The sequence below is a fragment of the Ictidomys tridecemlineatus genome, chromosome 7 (genome assembly GCF_052094955.1).
Source record: "Ictidomys tridecemlineatus isolate mIctTri1 chromosome 7, mIctTri1.hap1, whole genome shotgun sequence".
NCBI lineage: Eukaryota > Metazoa > Chordata > Mammalia > Rodentia > Sciuridae > Ictidomys > Ictidomys tridecemlineatus.
The window spans coordinates 119,407,765-119,428,535 of NC_135483.1; the positions used below are offsets into that span (position 1 = coordinate 119,407,765).

Below are 20,771 nucleotides of genomic sequence, written 5' to 3' on the forward strand. Positions count from 1 at the left end.
TACTCTGTGTGTGTGTGTGTGTGTGTATCCCCCAAATGTACTTTTCATCTACTGCATTTCCAGGATGTAAGAAAATAGCGCTTTAATATGTGACTGTGAAAATACAAAGGGAATTCTGATGTACATCATTGTTTAAGAATCACTGTACTAACTCTGAATGCATACCTTTCATGTATGTTTATTTCTTTTAAAAATGACAACATTAAGCATATGGAGTTATTTTTGATAGAATACACTTTTGTATAGGAACATGAAGTTTCAGGGGCTGGGGATATTAGCTCAGTTGGTAGAGTGCTTGCCTCCCATGTACAAGACCCTAGGTTCAATCCCCAGCACCACACACACACACAAAAAAAAAAAAAAAAAAAAAAAGAGTGAGAGAGAGAGAGAGAGATATGAAGTTTCAGAAAGTAGGACCTGCCATTAAAACCTAATACATGTAAATTATTTTGCCATCTTTTTAAAACCACACCTTTAAAGTTACAATGTGAGCTTAAGAATATAAAAATATATATAATTTGGTTTATTTTATAAGTACCTCTTTATGTTTAGTGTTTAGTTAGAGATGTGATAGCATAGAAACTGATTATAGATAAGCTTGAGGAGTAGTGGAGAGATTGTCATAGTTTTTTCCATAAGACATTTTCTCTCTACCTATATTTCATATCAATGAAATGATAGTCTGCATCTAGAAAATCACTCAGAAATATTGTTTACCTTTAAAAAATAATTAGTATGAATACTTTTTAAATAAATAAAATGGCCATTAGCTTATCTTTTATCTAAATTTACTCTGTCTAAATTGATGTGACATTGGTGTTGCTCTCCTCCCTTCTAAATGGTGAAATCCTTTCAGAAAAATCCTCAAAATCCTTTTTAGTACAGTGCTCCAGGCAGCCACTCCTTGATTGGAATTAACACCAGAGTTGCAAAGGGCAGGGTTCTTTGTTCTTCAGTTTTGTTTAATTTAAGGGGTATTACTGTGCCTCAGTGGAAACTTCTTTCATAAATTGAAGATAATTAAACAGTGGTATTTTAACACAAATGAAATGAATAAAATTCACAGGATACCCATCCCTAACAAAATAAACACAAGGCAAGTTAGCTGTACTGTTGTAATTAGGACATTGTTTTAAGACAGGGTAGCAGACCACACAATCTATGAGTCAAATGCAGCCTAAAGAAAGATTTTTACATTTTTAAATGATTGAAAAATTTTGAAAAAAATTTTTTTAGATGCAAAAATTAGAAGAATTTTTATAGTGTTCATAAATAAAGTTTTATTGGAACACAACCACATTCATTCATTTACTGTCTGTGGATGCTCTTGTGCTTCACAAGCAGAGTTGAGTAGTTGCGACAGACCATATGGCCTGTAAAGCCTAAAATACTTACTGTCTGGACCTTTACAGAAAAAGTTTGCCATCTCTGTTTTAAGATAAAGTGTGGGCAGTAAATGATTGCTTTGGGGTTTTTTGGTAAAGGAGGAAACTTAGTTTGCTCATATTTTGAACAAGTTTCTGAAAAGGAATAACTTAGAAAATGGCTGTGTATAAGATAAGTAGTAGTATCAGTCCTTCTTTTATAGACTGCAGTTGACAGTTACCAGCATAGTGTGCTGTCAGTTTATGCTATTATTTTTTCCATACTTGAGGGGAAAGTCCATGGTGCCATTACTACTCATAGATACTAGTGGCTTATAATTATATCTCTGTGATAATACATTTGTAGAGCAGCTCTTCTTAGGACTTCTTTAGGCTCTCAAAAACCTCAAAGAACTTTTTAAAAATGTGGGTTGTATCTGTTAATATTAATCATATTTGAAATGGAAGACAGAAAATTTTGAAATATTAATTTGTTTAAAAATAGTAATAAATCTGTTCTGTTAGTAAAAGAACAGATCTTTATGAAAATATATTCCAAAACAAAGAGAAATTAGCAAGATATTTTTTCATAATTGTTTTAGTAGAAGATAACTGAACTCTTCTCTTTGTTAAGTTTGTTGTGATATTTTATTTTGAATGAAGTATATGAAGGAAATCTGGCCATACACAGATATATAGTTAGGGAAAGGAGTAATATTTTAATAATGTATTAGCTATTTGTGGATGCTTTTCTTTGATTCCATACCAAACTCAGGTAGTTTATTTTCAAATCAGCTTTATTTAAATATAGTTTATGATAGAATAAAATATATAGTTTTAGATATACAGTTATTTTTTGTTGTTGTTTTTAAATGTATGGGCCTTTGTTTATTTGTAGGTGGTGTTGAGAATCGAATCCAGTGCCTCACACATGCTAGGCAAGTACTTTACCACTGAGCCACACAGCCTCAGCCCCTAGATACACAGTTCTATAAGTATAATGACCCTTAAAGTAAAGTATGAGTTCACCTTTGTACTCCCCTCACAGATTATTTTGAGTATTTTAGTTACTTGCTTTCCCAGCTAAGATTAAACATAGTTTCTTAAAAGTTAGTTGGTTTGGTATCACTGATGAATTTTCCATCCTTGATTTGTCTTACACATTGGATTTACTTATAAATGCTTTTGTAACAGTACCCATAATTCATTTAGAAAATATTGAGTCTCAACTATATAGACCTTCTAGAGATTAGTGCATTTCATTATTCACTCTTTAAAGGAGACCTTTGGGGGCTGGGGTTGTAGCTCAGTGGTAGAGCGCTCGCCTTGCACATGAGAGACCCTGGGTTTGATCCTCAGCACCACAAAAAAATAAATAAACGAAAGAAAGATATTGTGTCCATGTATAACTAAAAAATATTGATAATATCACCACTGATCTTTTCAGAAAAAAATTTTAAGTATTGGGAAGGTTTTAAAAATTTTAAAATTCTTATTTTTGCCTGGAAACTCAAATTTTAGCATTTTCAATACATCTGTCCATTTTTTTTTCTTGAGGTAACAGTTTTACTTGGTTTACTTTTAAGAACTTATCTGCCAGATACCCAAGTATGAATTTGTATATTGTACAGTCATACAAGGGCTTTTTCTTGAGGCAACCATTTTGCTTTGCTGTGCAGCAGAATTGCGTTTGCCTAGTTCCTATTTTGTCACAGGTATTGAAAAGAAGTCTATTCAATGATTGAAAATTAATACAGTTAATATTATCTGCTGCTTTTCATCAAGGGTATTCTTAAATGAAATGAAACTGGCGTTGTCCAGAGAAATTTTGTGATGTCTGAGATTATTGTGGTTATTTTTATACTTAAAGTCCAGGGATTAACCCGGAAACATAAATCTAAAATTATAATACTGGGAAGACAGTAAATTTTGACATTTTAGGAATACCTGAAGTTGCTATCTTGGGAGACAAACTCTTCTTTTATAATGATAATATGTTATAGTAAGTTATTGTTTTATTATCTTATAGGTGCTATACTTGGTAGATCAGAAACTCAGGAGTGTCTTTTCTTTAATGCTAATTGGGAAAGAGACAGAACCAATCAAACTGGTGTTGAACCCTGTTATGGTGACAAAGATAAACGGCGACATTGTTTTGCTACCTGGAAGAATATTTCTGGTTCCATTGAAATAGTGAAACAAGGTTGTTGGCTGGATGATATCAACTGCTATGACAGGTGAGAACATACTTTATTTTCTTTGAAAGTGTTGAGTAATTTTCCTGCACCTGTTCCCCCTTTTGAAATAAGATCAGTGTATAGATTGTCACATGAATTTTTCTTGCTTTTTAAGTAAGGAATTTTGAAGACCATTATAATATGCTCTAATGACAAAATATGTATTTTAAAGTAATAAACATGGTATCTTTATGATGTTTTATTCTTGATATATTTTGAATATTCTATCCAGTAGTGAGACCTCTTAAGGAAAAATCATTTCATTGCCCACGTCGGAATTATGAACTTTTATGCCAATTTTAAGGAAAAAGGACTTTTAAAATTGCTTCATAAGAATATATCTGTTGAAAAATCTATCCTCAAGGAGACCTAACCTTAATTGTAGTATTTAATTTCCTTTCAGTTTTCTTCTTTATGTATTTGGAAGAAATTGATCTTATTACATCCCACCCTACTTTTTTCTTGCTACATAGGCCTTTGTTCTTTACCCCAAGAGACATTTTAAGTTGACATTCAGAATTACAGCAGAATTAACATAGTTCTCTTAGGAAGCTACATTTTATTTAAAAAATCTTTTATAAATTGTTCAGCACTGGAAGTAAAATATAGTGGTCATGTTATTGACTGCCTTTGATATTTCTCTAAGAAGTTGGGTAGATACTGAGCCACAGAATTTCCATTAAAGCAGAAAGTAAATGATGCCATTTATACTGAACCTGATATCTACTTTCAGGAGCATCAGTTGATTACCTGTGATCTCTGATCAGCTAGTCATATGTGACTAATAACAACATACATTGAATAAACCCTGAAAATTGGACTAGTTTCACATTTCATAACAAATTAAAGTGCAGTTATTTTGGTATATTTTTAGTGATTAGGGTATCCTTGTAAGTCTGAATTTTCCAAGGATTATTATTTTTTACACTTAACATGTTTTAGCAGTATTTCTGATTATTAGTCTGTCTGCTACCAAAAGTAGTCAAGTGATATGACCTATTATGAAAGGTAAATAGGAGGGATTTGGGAAACTTTCTTTTAATTAGTTTAGATCAGAGATTTCTTTTTGGGGGGAGGTGGAGAGTAAAAACTGTTTCCTACCTAAAACTAGCATTTCAACATGTGAGACTCAATGTTGAAATGAGTTGTGAGCCATTCACTGAAAGTCTGTGGAGTGCTTCATTATTCAGTGCAAATACATGCTTTCTTAGAGTGATAATTACTACACTAGCTTTGTTTGGGGAGACTAAATGCTAATAGAGAAGTATGTGAGTTTTTTTAATGCTCTAAATCTGATTGAAAAAAATTTAGTAAGGATGGTAAGAGAAGTAAAAGAAAAGAAGAAAGATTCAAGCAGTGTCCAAAAGTGGAAGAAAATAAAGAAAAATGAAATTGGATGGCGAAAAGTAATTTTCTTGAACTAATTCAGCTAGGTATAATCATGTTAATCTCCTATAATTTGAGGTATGAATCTGAATATTAATTTTTAAACTTGTACATTTCTTCTTATACATTGTTAAAACTTAGATTTGTCTTTTTACTTTATACTAAATAGGTATTAGTATAGATTATAATTTAAAATTTGATTTTGTTAAAACTATCTTCTTGAAATTTCTGGAAATTTTCCCTTAATAGTTAAATTTAACTTTATTTTTCTTACAGCCATCACAAAGATTCAGTTTATTTAAAAGGGTGGTTCTTTTTTACTTAAATATATATATCTATTTCTTGGTAGTTGATTAGGGGTTGTTCTAGAGGATAAATCCACGTCTTTTCAGTGACTTAGGTCCCATTGACTGCCTCCCCTTTTCTTCTTAATTCCATCTAATTCTTAGCAATTTGAGTTACTAGGTCCTGTATGTTTGTTATTGTATATTTGTTCACTACTTGATGCTTAACCCAGTCTTGCTCATTGTGTTCAGAAAACAAATCTATTACTATTAAAAATGACAATATTAATTCCCAAAGCTAGTTTGGATTTCTGATTTTGAAATATGCTTATACATAAGATATGAGCTTGTATAAATAGGTATGTGTATGTGTGTATACTTATTATTATTCCTTATTATACACATACATACACAGATTTATATGAAGTTTTTAGTTTTTAATATCCATAAAAATAGGAAAGCTATATTTCAGTGAGCAAAAGCACTGCTAGCCTGAATTTTCTCATTGACTTATGTTGTTCTTCAAGCTTTTCTAATAATTAACAAAAGAAAGAAAAAAGATGCTTGGCATAGATTATTTATTAAAAACTGTATTAAAGCACTGGTCTCAAGGAATTCATGTGAATGTCATAAATTCAGCTGTTTTTGTCTGTTTCCTGATGAGATTTAGTAATAGCAGTCTAGGATACTTTTGGCTTTTAGGAAATGATCATTAGTCTGTATAATAAATGTGTACCAATAAAAATTTTTTTAAAAAATGTGATTCTCAAATATTAATAAAAATCTTGAAGTTGAATATAAGTGACTCATTTATTATTTATCTCTGAGAATATTGATTTTGATTATTTCTCTTCTGTTTGTAGGACTGATTGTATAGAAAAAAAAGACAGTCCTGAAGTCTACTTTTGTTGCTGTGAGGGCAATATGTGTAATGAAAAATTTTCTTATTTTCCGGAGATGGAAGTCACACAGCGTAAGTTCATAGGGAAAATACATAAGATTATTCAGCATGTAGACTGAAAACAAAGAATATTTGTGTTGATAGGATACTTCTATTTCTTCATATTCTATTTTTTTTTTCAAATATTTGACACTATGATAAATATTGTAGAATTTTATAGACCAAATCTGAGTTGTTTTTTCCTTCCCCTTTCCACAGCCACTTCAAATCCAGTTGCACCTAAACCACCCTATTACAACATTCTGCTTTATTCCTTGGTGCCACTTATGTTAATTGCGGGGATTGTCATATGTGCATTTTGGGTATACAGGCATCACAAGATGGCCTACCCTCCTGTACTTGTTCCAACTCAAGTAAGTTATTGCGCCATACTTTGTACTATTTAAAATTTTATATTTTAAAGAAATATTACTGTGCTAAAACTAAGCTAACAGATTATTTTCTTTTTGAGTTAATTTTTGAATGTTTATTATCATGAGAACTACAGCTTATTTTACAAACATTAATTTGCTATGTTCTAAACTTTTCTCAAAAGTTGAGGTAGAGTAGAATGGGGGGTATCCCTATTCTTATTTTCTTTGTATAATTAATGTGTATGAATAACATTTTTTAAAAATTTGATTTTCAAATATTAATTTTGATTTTCAAATGTTCATTAATTAGAATGCAAGAATTTTGCTTTCGTTCTAATATGTGTAAGTAGGAGGTACACCCTACTTTCTTCTTGAGGATTAATTAATGGTAGAGAAGAAATGTTATCATAACCCTTTTTTTCTTTTCCAACCTCTTCTCTATTCTTAAATTTCTGGGCCTTTTTCAATACTATTGTCCAAACATTAGGATGGACCCAGAAAGATAACCAAGAAAGTATGAAAAAGAAGTATCATAATTTAGGAACATATCTTCATAAAAAGTGTTTTAGGGGGGAGGAGAGGAGCAGAAGAGCAACATTTCTCATCACGTGTTCATGTGTCACTGGTAGTTCAAAAAAATTTTTTTCCCCAACATACAAAGTACCTGTTGAAGACTAAAAACATTTTTTTAATCGCTCTTGTTTCTTACTCATCTTACCCTAAATATTTCTTGAAATAGAGATGTGATTGGTAATCAGATTACATGCATTACATTTTCCTCATTCTCTAACATGTAGGACAATTGACACTGGTCTAGTGCTTTACAAGAACTTTTTATGGAGGTAATTTAATGTTATACAGGCCCAGGAAAGCTGAAAACTTTTGGTTATACTTGCTTGAGACATCTCTCTAAATTCTAGTTTTTATTGAGTTTCTTTTAACTCTTAAGATCAGATTACTATGGCCTTCTGGATCTCTTGGTTTAACTTTATTTTTCTAATACCAGTAGGATTAATGGTTAAAACTTGATAGAAGAAAATGGTAAAGTCCTATAATTTAATGACCATAACAACTTCTTCCCTTTAAGCTTTATTTACGTAACACACTTCTTTCTTAGTACTTGCAGCAATCTGTTAGTATTAGATCATTGATCTCCATAACCTTTGGAAGATATGTATATGGAGAAGTAAACCCAAAGGTAAAATAAAATACATTGTTCAATAAATTGGATAAACAATACTTTATGTAATAATATGTAATAAAACATAAACAATGTTTTATGTATGTAAATAACTGAAACATTTTAACTTTTAAACAGTAGTGGCTACATTTGGATTTATTAAAAATCATTTGTAAAAGTGTTTTAAAGTAAAAAATTTTAGTACCTAATGTATATAATTTACTCCAGATAACCATAGGGTGCACTTTGCCTTTGTCAGTAGAAACTTTAAACTTTTGTTTTAGTACCTAAATTAAGAAGAGTATTCAATATTATAGTAGTTTTCTGAATTTACCATAGATTTGTGATGTGATATAAATAAACTAGAACCTACATTTGTTAAGGTTCTTATAGAAAGAATTTTAAAAAGATAATGTAATCCTATATTAGTTTATATCCAATATAGATATAACGTTGTAGTTAAGACATTTTTTATAAAGGACTTGCTAATCTATATATCAGATCACTTTATTTAGAAATACTGATTAATTCAAGAGTTCCTTTTTTAAAAAGGAACAATGAATGGGGCATGGTGGAACAAGCCCATAACCCCAGCAGCTCAGGAGGCCAAGGCAGGAGAATTAAGATCTCAACGCCAGCCTCAGCAAAAGCAAAGTGCTCAGCAACTCAATGAGACCCTGTCTCTAAATAAAATACAGGGGGTTGGGGATGTGGCTTAGTGGTTGTGTGCTCTGGGATTCAAGCCCAATAACTCCCCCTTCCCCTAAAAAAGAAAGATACCATAAGAACCTGGATCATAAGAATATCTGTCTCTGAACCTTTTAGATATTTGTTGCAATTACTAATGTTATCGTCCACATTTATTTAGTACTTGCATTGCTGTTATAAATTTATATGAATTGTAGAAAAAAAGTAGAAATACAGATTTAGTGATATAGTAACCTGAAGAAAAATGCAAGATGAGCCTGACTTTATGCTTTCTTGCTGCATAAACCATGGAAAATAGTCATTGCCATTGATGTGGAATTTCGCTTTCATCACCTCTCACTGTCTCTGAAACAGTATGGTTTACGCAAACTGTAATTCTGTAAGAGTGTTCAGTAGCCATCCTGTGACAAAAGGGTTACCTTTTATTTAAAAATAAGTAATGATAATTTGATTTACATAAGATATAAATGTGTGTTCTGGGGTGCCATTATATTATTCATAAATACATAAATTATAATATAAAAAGCATATAAAGAAAAAGTTTTTCAATAATTTCCAGATTGCAATACTAGTGTATAAGGATTATATTTGGGATTTGTTAGAAAATATAATTTCCTGGATGATACCCTGGAAAATATGGAATGTGGTCTGTGAAATTTTTTTTTCAGTAAGTTTCCCAGGTGAATCTTGTGACCAGCCAGATATGGAAAGTACTTATTTAATCTTACTTCACAGGACCAAATATGTAGTGTAAGTTACAATTTTACAGATAGAGAAATTGAGACAGCAAAACTCACAAGTGTTAGAGTTGGAATGTGAACCAAGAACCCTCTGACACTGAAGCTTTGTTTCTATTGCTGATTCAGTTCTGCCTGTCTTTAGAAAGCAGATGCTTCTGGTATTTCACATAATTCAACATCTCCTGCCATCTCAGAATCATTCTATAGGATAAATTATTTTTCTACTTTTGGATATTGAATAGTTTGTCTAACTACCAAAACAAGCAGTAACATTATCTCACATAACATTATCTTAAAGGACAAAACAAGCACACCGCGCCCCCCCCCCGCCCCCCCCCTCGCCCCCAGAGAGAGAGAGAGAGAGAGAGAGAGAGAGAGAGAAATGTGTTTTCCATTTAAAAAATTGTTTTAGGGCCTGGGATTGTGGCTCACAGGGAGAGTGCTTGCCTTGCATGTGTGAGGCACTGGGTTCGATCCTCAGCACTACATAAAAATAAAATATATTGTGTCTACCTATAATTAAAAAATATTAAAAAAATAAAATAAAAAATTGTTTTAGCATTGGGCTTGGTAGTAGAGGCCTATAATCCCAGTGGCTCAGGAGGCTGAGGCAGGAGGATTATGAGTTCAAAGCCAGCCTCAGCAATTTAGTGAGGGCCAAAGCAACTCAGCAAGACTCTAAATAAAATACAAAAAAGGGCTGAGGATGTGGCTCAGTGGTTAAGTGTCCTTGGGTTCAAAGTTCAAACCCTGTTGGAAAATAGTCCCCAAAATGACTATTTTGAAGGATTAAGAGGTAATTAGGAGAGGAATACTGAATGTATGGTATTAAGGTGTCTTTATGAATTTTACCCCACAGTCATGTATATCCAGTGTAATTTCAAGACTAGTTGAGAAAAGATTTTAACATTTTTGCCATGGATTATTGGAGTATTCTTCTTCCAAATTCTTTAAATGTATAACCACAATGACCGAATTTGTTGTTACTTTCTTAGGGAAATTTCTCAAATCCTTGGTTAGCGAAATGAGATTGATCAAATTATGTGCATGTGTGAATATGACATAATGAATCCCACTATTACATATAATTATACCAATAAAAATATCTTGGCTAAAGACTATTTTGTGAATAAAGTAGTCTGTTGTTAGGAATTGGTGACATCATAATTAATAAAACTGTTCTGATATTTAAATGGTAGGATTCTTTAAGACATCAGTTTGTTTAGATTTTTTTTCTAGTTTCATTAGTATTTTTATCTTGAAGAAGTGATACAGGGATATAAATACTTTAAAACATGGTTCTTTTAATTATGATTTTTAGTAACCAACAAAAATCATTCTAAAACAAATCTATCATAATTAAAAGAACAGAAAAAGCATTTTGTTATTTTTTAAAAAAATTGAAGCCATGCTTCTTTATGATGGATAACTACTGTTGTTTCTACCACTATTTAATTTCTTCCCAATTACACTGGATGAAAGCCCTGTAGACAACTATTTCTGACTTTGGCCTTGTCGTTTATTAAATCCTATTCCTTCACCTTTTTCTTCCTTACTGATCCTATTGTGGTTTAGGACATTTTTACATCTGTGGTTGTGATTAATTCTGTATCTTATAGTTGGTTTTCTTGTTTTCATTTCTCTTTCTTCATCTGTACTATTGTTAGAATAGCATTTTACATGTTTGATTATGTTGTTTCTGTGTGATCCACTATATGATCCACTATAAAGGATATAAAATTTGAGCATAACATGTGTCTTGTACTCTGCCTTGTGGTTCTTTCTTCCCACTACACCCTAGAACATTCATCATATGTATCTGAATTGTTTTGATTATTTGCCATCCTTGAAAAAATTGACAAAATAGTGGTCAAGTCATTTTCTGTTTTCTGCAATTCGGATGAATTATGTTGGGAAGGGCTTATAGCAATTTGTGTTCATATTCCATCTTCTGTTAGATTGTAAGCTCCTTAAAGACTGAGTATATATTGTAATTACTGCTACATTTTACACAGGTGTTTGTGTGTAATCACCATTCTGTAAGTGCTGAATTAGTGAATTGAATTTGTTGTTTGTAGAGTTATACCAAGATGTTAATAAAATATTCCAGTTTTTTTTTCTTCAATTGTACATTTTGTGCTTTAGGATTTTGCCTTGAGATAAATCTTGAGGTCATATTTTTGGAGGGATTTTAAAGAAGTTGAAATATTCCAGCTTTTATAAGAGAATGAGACTGAAACTTTCTGTCAATTTGTGTTATCCAGGTTACTTTTTTTTTTTGTCTGTGCCGAAACTATCTTTCCACAAATAGGAAGCTGCTCTTATAAAATATAGTCAGTAAACTGAATGTAAAAATATAAAACTGTTTGCATTGCTTTCATGACTATATGTGAGTTTAAGTTTCCTGCTTATAAGATTTATATTTGTGCTAATAAAAAACACCATTTGATAAGAAAATTAACTTTAGGGGCTAGAAATGATCCCCTTTTAACAGGGTATGATGTTAGCCACTTGTTCATTTTTTTTAAGGCTCTATAATTAGCACTTTATTATTGCAGAGTTAATAGTTATAAAAATGATACCAGCCTCTTTAGTCCTTGCATCATGACATTTAAATAGGTGTTAGTTTGATAAGAAGTAAGGACTTTCTGATGTTTGGGATCCCTGAGTTGGACTGGAAAATAATCCTATTGACCTTAATATTAAAGTAATAATAGGTTGTCATTTTATGCTATGCCAAATTAGTACCCACTGAGAAACTAAGTCATCTGTGAAAGTACTTTGTAGAAGTTTTTCTCTTGATAATGGGTCTCTGTTTGGATCCATTTAGAATTAATAAGACATGGAATGGGTAGGATAACATTTTTTAAGTCAATTTGGAAAAATATGCTGTTTCCTTATTTGGGAGGATGCAGGGGAAATATATTAAATTTTATTTTATTACAAAATAGTTATTATAGTATCCATAGAAGCACATCTTGAAGTCATAAGTTGATGCTAAATGGTTGGAGTTAATTAATACGTATCTATTCTCTTGCCTTTTCTTTCTTTTGCCTTCTCCCTCTCTTTTAAAACTCTCTTTTACTTAAAATACTACTTATGAATACATGTTTGTTGTATCAAGATAAATTATTTAGAAAGAGGTGTCTTAAAAAAGAGAATGATTTGCTCCTCCTTTTTCCCCTTTCTCTCACTTTCCTGAAAATAATCAGTTTATAAAACAGCTTGGTGAATATCCTTCTGTACCTTTCTGTAACCTCACTTGAGAATATAGTTTATTCCTCTTTTATCAATTATAAAATATTTTTCTAAAATTGAATTATTTTAACAGTATACAGAAGATATATTTTCAGTTTGTTATGGGTAATCTATCTCATTTGATTAAATGATGTATTTTTAAGTGAGATTTAGTGGAGTGTTTTGGTATGCTCAGGAAATATCAAAACTGTGTGTGTGTGTGTGTGTGTGTGTGTATGTGTGTGTGAGAGAGAGAGAGAGAGAGAGAGAGAGAGAGAGAGAGAGAGAGAAATGGTGTACATTTAAGGTGCACAATGTGATATTTTTATCAGCTTGGAGTTTTTTTTCTTTTTTGCCATATGCCTAAGAGATAGTACAGGGCTGCTATACATATTTTTCCTTCTGTATTCCACTATGGTATACGATTACTTTTGTATTGATAACCTAAATTATAGCTTTCTTTAAAATATACTTCTAATTGTGAGCAGTGTCATAAACTATTCATAAACATGTCCCTTGAGAAAATATTACTTTCACTAGGCATATGTAATTTATTCCACTTAAAAATACTTAGAGGCTGAGTGTGGTGACACATACCCATAATACCAGCAACTTGGGAGACTAAGGTAGGAGGGTTGCAAGTTTTGATGCCAGCTATAGCAACTTAGGAAGGCCTTAAGCAACTTAGTGAGATTCTTACAATAAAAGGGCTGAGGATGTGGCTCAGTAATAAAGTATCCCTGGGTTCAATTCTCAGTTATTCCATCCCCAACCCACAAGTGCTCAGACAGGGTCACTTGGAGATGGCTAAAATTCTATGTCCCAAAGGAAAAAGTTAGGAAGGGGGAGAAGGGAGAAAAATGTAGTTTTATTAATAGCTTAGAGCAGTTTAAAATTAACCAAAGCAACTTATTTCTAAAAGTGATTTTCATTTAATTGTTTTTAACAATACCTTTATTTATTTAATTTTATGTGGTGCTAAGGATTGAACCCAGGGCCTCACACATACTAGACAAGCACTTTACCACTGAGCTATAGCCTCTGCCCTCCATTTAAATTTCAAAATCTTGAATTAATTTTTTTCTTTGGAAATGGGAACCATGTATAGGGACCAGAGTATATAATTTGTCTTTTTTCTTACCTGACAAAAAAGAGATGGTAGTTAGGAGGAAGTGAGTTTGCTTTTTCTCTGTAGTCTTCATCTTCTAGACCTCATCTTAGACTTGTTCCTTCATGCTATTTCATTGTTGTCATTTTTTTAAAAAATTTATTTGAGAAAATAGAATTGAAAAACTCCATTTAGTAAAACAACTGTTATGGAAGCTTTGTGGATTAGTATCTAATTAAACTAAAAACAGGTTGATTGGTTGATTACTTTGCAGCTCAGAAATGAAGGGCAAAGATTATGAAAGGAATTGTATTAGTCATTTTATAAGAAAAGTATGAAGGAAGAAATGTCTGATTCCAGTTCTGTAGTGATTGGGAGGAAAACATTGGGGTGTTTTGCTAATGTTAAGTGCTCAAATAACTGTTAGCTGTTATTGCCAACAGAGTAGCAACTTCAGAATTGAACCCAAGCTGAGTGTGGTGGCTCATATCTATAATCCCATCTGCAAGAGGATCTCTAGTTCAAAGCTAGCCTTAACAATTTAGTGAGGTTCTAAAGCAACTCAGCAAGACTCAGACTCTAAATAAAAAAAAATTATATATATATAAATAAAAGGGATGGGGATGTAGCTCCCTGTTTAAGCATCACTGGGTACAATTCCTGGTACCTGGTTAAAAAAAAAATTGAACTCAAAAGGAATCATTTTTATTGAAACTATCATTGGTATATATCAAAGTTAATACTTGGAATTTTGTGTAATAAAATATTTCATTTTGAATTCTGTATAACACAGGATACAAAGCACTTTATACCTGTTAATTCATTTAATCTTTAAATACCCCACGAAATGGGTTCTGTTTAATCAAGTCCAGTTCATAAAGAAAATTAAGGCACATACACGTGAATTGTTTAGAGTCCCCGACCCAAAGGGGACAAAGCCTGGGCATTTCATTCCAAGTATTGAGGTTCATTGATTGAATTACTTATAAATGACTTATTTCAATAAATAATTTGATAGGGTCTATAAAAAATTCAAGTAGGATAAAGGGATAAGTTTATGTAATTTACATTTAAAACAGTTTCTGTTTCAAGTATATATAGCCTTGTAGGTAAACAACCATTTTACCCACAACACAATTTATTTGTGTACAACATCATCCTTTTCCTTTTCTTCATCTTAATCTGCAGAATACAAATTCTAAAATAAATAAAATTTCTTCTGTAGTCAGTCGGAAACCTGATGCTTTTGACCGATAATCAAAAGGAGAAATGGGCATGCCTTTGTTTCTTTCTGACTTTTCATCCCAGTTCTGTCTGCTCTGAAGTGCTAACCACTTTATAGGGAACTTTTCCAGAATCCTTATCTCATCCATGTTAATTTTTGCTTTGCTTTCGGGAGGAGCAAGGTGAAAGGAACTGTAGGAAGTAGGATACATTACCAAGGAATATGGAAGATCTAATTAGATAGAATCATGGCTGTGCATTTAACAGTATCAGTATTATTGAATCTGTGATTGTATATTTGCCTTTTCTAGCTCAGAAATGTTTGCCCTGATACACTGGGTTATTTTATTTCTATCTGCTTGACAATAGGCTTTTAAAAAATGAACAATTGTAGAATTTCTTAAAATGTAAAATAATTAGATAATAAAGAGGAGACATTCAAATCCTTTTTGATAGTCCCAACAGGTTATTGAGTGAGGTGTACAAAAAAAGGGAAAAATTTATATATAGATAGAGCTATAAATATCTTGGAATAGATTAAATAGTAAATAAAATATTTATAGTACATAATCATGTAAACATATATATAGTATATAAACAAAAATCTTTGTTTCTGGAAAGATTTCTTTGTATTTCATATCTGCATATCTTAACTCCTAAATAACTCACTTCTAGATCTTCAAACACTTACCACTCCGAAACTTGGTTTTCAATAAATGGAATAATTGCCCATTTAAGTTGGATATCTAGTCCCAAAATTGTTTTCTGCATCCCTCTAGTTCTTACTCCATTACTTGAGAGTGTGCTCAGGGAAATCTTATTTCACCTGCCTGTGAAAGTCAGGTATCTTTTTATAGATGCTTAAGGTTCTGAATTCCTTTGTATTGCTGTTAGTTTATAATTATGTATTCTTTAGTGTAAATCATTGGTAAGTCTCTCTACCCTGGACTACTGTAAGCTTCACGAGGATTTGGGTAGTCAGTACCTGACACAGACAAGGTGCTTATTAAACAGTTTTTGAAATGATGAATGAAGAAATACTCTTTATTTTTTTTCTGATGTTTGGCACTAATTTTTTTTTTTCCCACTTAAGGGATGAGCAGCAAGTCTCTTTCTAATTCCCCAAACTAATTATTTGACATTAATGTGCTGATTTTATTTTTGCTGTTACCTAGAGTTGTAGAACATAATACTCAAAGCTATGTTTTTAAATTTGTGAATCCAGCTCATTGTTTGGTTACTTTTTAATCTGTACATTTAAGTGATTTTTTTTTTGGATTTTAACTTGTTATTTTGTCACATAGGGTATATTTTAAGGACTGTTGTTGGTGGCTTTTGTTTAGTGTGGGTCATTTTTCTTATCTTGATGTTTATTTGGAAATATATTAAGCAAATATACATTTTTATAAAATCTCTTTGTGAGTGTTGTTGTTTTTGGATTCTGTCATGATCCTTTTTGTCACGTTGAGCTCTGTTCTTGTTTTCACTCATTTAAGCTTTGGTCATTTTATAACTTATTCTAATGTTTATTTATTAGGAATAATATAAGCAGAGATATCCTTTTTGGTAAGATGTAAGGATAGCACCTATTTGCACTGTGTTTGTACAGTGGTGTCTTTATTTCTGAAAGCACCTGTACTAAAGCAAGATCTGAATGATCCTTGAACCTTGGGAATCTGTAGTTATCCAGATGGCATGGCTTTCACGGGATGAATTTTTCTCTGGAATACTGATAAGATATTTTAATGGTGGGATTAACTCAGCCTTTTGGATGAATTATGAATAGTTCTGAATCATTATCACAGGAAGAATATTAAGAAGGAAGAAAAACTGGCTAAGCAGCCGGTAAAGATAAAGGAGTTATCAGTTATTTTTTTGTGCTATTTTTCTCTTTAGAAATGTTGTAGAAATATTGGAAACTGGGGAATATAACCATCTATTGGGAATAATTCTCAGCAACAATGTTTCTCTCAATTTTAAATTCAAGTCCTTACCTATTTGGGGATGACTAGAAAAATGAAAATCTTGTTCTCTGTTAGCAGTCAACTGGCCTCAGACTGTGAGACGTGTGTGGAACATTCCCAAGGCCACTACTGCTTATCCAATTATTGAATGTTTCCAAATCTAAAGTTAGTATTATACTTAAATCAAAATTTGAACTGCTGATATATTATCAGTTAGAAATGTGGATTAACTCATTTAAATTCTGTTTTAATTAGGACTCGTTTTAATTTCTTTGCCTTTATGTGTCTGGAAAGTAGGTTAAAATTAGGCCTGGTCTGTCACTGTTTTATTTAATTCTGGTGATTTGTTTTTTGTCTTATTATTATTATTTTTTACCAGTGTAGTATGTTGTACATAGTCATAGACACCAGAAACATTTTTCTCTTACTGCTGTGATTCTGCTGTCTTCCATGAAAAAGGAGTGGGGCAATTCACTCAGTAGAAGTAGGAGATTCTAAAAATTCTTAAGACAACCCAGAAAATATAATCAGAGGAGAGATTCTAGCTCTATAGAAATTTCTTTAGGGCTGCTAGCTAGATTTTGTTAAAAGCAATACTGCCCTCTGGTGTCCAGAAGCCAGTTCTCGCATATCATTTTGAGTTAAAATGCTTGTTTTAGTCTTAAAGTGTAGACTCTAGGTACTTTTCAAAAAATCAGTAGTAAATTATTTAAGACTTGGTTTAGTTCACTTGCTAGCTTGAAGTATGTTGGGTCAGATAACTTCGTATTGTTCTAGAGTCAATAATTTGTTTACTACCTCTCATCTGATAGGTAAAATCCAAGTGGTCCTTTTGTTTTTGTTTTTGAATTTTTTTTATATTACTTTCCTCTGTTCATAAGGAAAGTAGTTCCCAGAATTCATTTAAAGATATAATACATTGGATCACTGCCAACTTTTTAAAAGCTAAATCATTATTCTCTTTCCTTTTGTAACTGATGTGTCATTTTTCATCTCATTCTGAATATGAATCGTAATTTCTTTTGCCTGTGTTTTTTCTTCACAAGCACGCCTTTCATATAATGATAGAGGTAAGATGCATTGATGTTTGTTTTATGGTTGTGGAATTTTTTGTGGATGCATATTAAACATTTTGTCCTTAAGATTTTTGTTGTTATTGTTGCTTTACTGTGCATCCTTTAGTTTATATACATTTATGTTATAAGGATTTCCCCCTGCCTTTATTATAAAAATATGATTGATTTGACATAGTAATAGGTTTTGATTTTAAAGGAATGCTAAGAGTATTCATACTTATTTAAAGTAGAATATAGAAATGACTGTTTTAGCTGATTAAAAGAACATCAAATGACTCTAATAGCCTTAAAAATTTTGTATCGTTTAATTTTTAGAGGATGTCATAAGTTTCAATGTTAGCATGTGCTCATTTTTAACAAGAGCTTTCTAGTCCAGCCCATTATCTTTTAATGTGAAATCTGTATTTTCAGATAGTTTTATCTTTGGCATTTCTAGCAAATGAACTAGCTGCAGAAATACAACTTTTGATGAATTTTTGCTGTCTGAATGTTTAAGGCTATATAACTTTATTAGAATTCACCCTTCAAATGGAGAATTCAGAAATAGTAAAATGATAACAGATGACTTCACAACTGTCGGTCTCTATCTGTGTATTCCAGTGTTGGTTATAATAATGATATTGGGAAGGAGTCCTGGGGTAGAAGACTTTTTCTAATAATTGTAGTTTTAGCATGATATTTTCTGATGACATGAGTATAATCAGAGCCATTTCTAATGTATATCTTTTTAGTTTTCCAAAATAGTATGTATATTGCAAGATAACTGGATACTTAGGAAAAGTTTTTATGAATTCTTAAAACCTTTTTAGATGCTTTCCCAAAAGTAGTTTTTCAGTATAGCAGGGCAAAGCAGTATTTTGTGGATAACATCAGACAGAATGCTGCTGTCATTTCTGACATTTACCTTTGCATTTGTCTTCCCAGGGTGTCATACATTTCAAAGGTTTAAGTCTTTATTTCTAGAGTCAAATAAGGTTTTTTTTGTGTGTGTGTTTGTGTGGGTAAACTACTATAATGATCTTAATAAGCTGAAAATTCTTTCTAATATTCTTAGATTATTGGATAAATAAAACATATTAGAAATGCATTTAATATTTTATTCGAATAATTTCTGATTAAAAAAGCAAAAAGTTTATATTGATGAGTGCTATAGATTTTATACAATTATCTTTGCTAAAAAGTTATTCAATTTTAGACCTAATCCTTTAATTGTTAAAGAATATTATTTTAAATTACATTTAAAAACACATTTCTAAAAGTTTTAATACTATAAGAATGTGCCTTTGTAGACCTTTTTCTCACTCTGAAAATAAAATAGGCCAGTTTTTTTCTCTTAATTTGAGGATTTTTACTTTTAAGTAATTTTGAAAGAAGTGTTATGGTTGTTATGATACAATATTGAATATAATTGTAATATTAAGAGGGTGACTTAGGATATCTTTATGAAATAGTGGTAGCTTAGAAATTTGCTGAACAGAGCCTTAGAAACTTTCCTTATCTGTGCATTTGGAAAACAAATAACTACTTTTCCCTAAATATACACATTAAAAATTATTGTATATCTTCTGAATTTAAAGTTAATGTACTCAAATCATTGTTTGAACTACTGATATATTTTTGAGATATGAATTAAATCATCTAAATCTTGTTTTACAGATTGAATCATATCTCTGTGGTTGGTACCCTTTAGAACAGAGAGTATATAAATGTATATGTTATCTACAAACTTTCTCAGTTTATTTATGTCACTAAAAATTTCAGTTTAGAGCTGTATTACTTTCTACCATATTACTTTCTTCAGCTTTCAGTTCTTATCTGCATACTTTAGTTTTTGGCATTTTTGCTTTGAAAAATATACCTTTCTAGCCTTTTCTATTTAGCTTAATCATTCCTTTATGCAGGTATACAGTTATTCTTGGACCTTGAAGACTGGATGGGTTTTCTTTGCCTCTGGAAAAGTAGTTTTCAGCATTTTCGCCTGTCTTCACATTTGTATAAGCAAACTACTCCTGTTGGTAGAGTCTCTAATTACAGGTAGAGATAGTTGAAGAATGAGATAGGGATGGTGTAGTTTCCATAGAAACTCCAGAGAGTCTTGTGTTCCCTCCCACTAAGAATCATTCTCAAGAGCCTGTCCTTCTTGTAAGATTAATAGCTGACCTCGTTGCCCTATTGCTTTGCTAACAGAAACACTCTAGCTTACTAATCCTTCATATATCGAACCTGGAAAGAAAAAGCAACTTCTGTAGACGTTTTAAAATAAATATCTGAGTTTAAAATGAGTTACAGTAATCTATTTTACAGTGTGCTGTTTTAAAATAGAAGTTCTCAAGCCATTTTATAAAGATTGTCTAGTTGCATGTTTTTCCTATTTTATAACCTTGCAGTGTTTCTATTGTTGAGGGTCTTTCTAATGATAGATGTGAACTTTTAAACTCCTGAGTGGCACCAGTAGGCTAAGGAGCACTAGGAGTATTTGAGGCATTAGGAGAGGAGATAAAAAGAGAGGGAGAAGAAAGGCAGAGTAAGATGTATTGATCTGGGTAGCATAACATTTCTAAATGTCTGAGGAACCCAGTGCCATCATACTTTTCCCTCTTGCAACAAAAATTTTATGTCCTCCTCACAACATTTGTTATGTAGCCCTTGAAACATTTCTATTGCTTTTCTCTGGAAGCTTTCTGGAATGGCAGATAACCAACCAATAAAATGTTTTCAGAGAAAAGTTGTCATCCTACTTTGTATAGGGAAGATTCCCTTGTTGTACTCCTATTTATATACTATGTTTGTTCTGTTTTAAAAATTAATTATAGCAGTGTTCTTCTCTTTTATTTATTTATACCTTGCTATCTAATATGATGACCACTTTTTTGAATTTTGGTTTATATTTTCTTTGCCAGTCGGCCTCAGAACACAAACTTATTTTGGGAATAATTATAAACAAAGTGA

At 31.6% G+C, this 20,771-nt stretch overlaps 1 protein-coding gene across 3 annotated transcripts in view; it reads left to right on the forward strand.

The window, feature by feature from the left end:
- Positions 1-20,771, forward strand: part of Acvr2a (activin A receptor type 2A) — a 77,481-nt gene that overhangs the window by 39,587 nt on the left and 17,123 nt on the right. The window contains exons 2-6 of one of the 3 annotated variants that reach the window (XM_078017355.1): positions 2,263-2,302; positions 3,394-3,601; positions 6,135-6,244; positions 6,431-6,585; positions 17,793-17,816. In XM_078017355.1, coding sequence (XP_077873481.1) covers positions 2,263-2,302; positions 3,394-3,601; positions 6,135-6,244; positions 6,431-6,585; positions 17,793-17,816 — 537 coding nt within the window. The remainder of the gene's footprint in view (positions 1-2,262; positions 2,303-3,393; positions 3,602-6,134; positions 6,245-6,430; positions 6,586-17,792; positions 17,817-20,771) is intronic. The other 2 variants (XM_078017356.1, XM_040294285.2) reach the window with 2 other exon arrangements.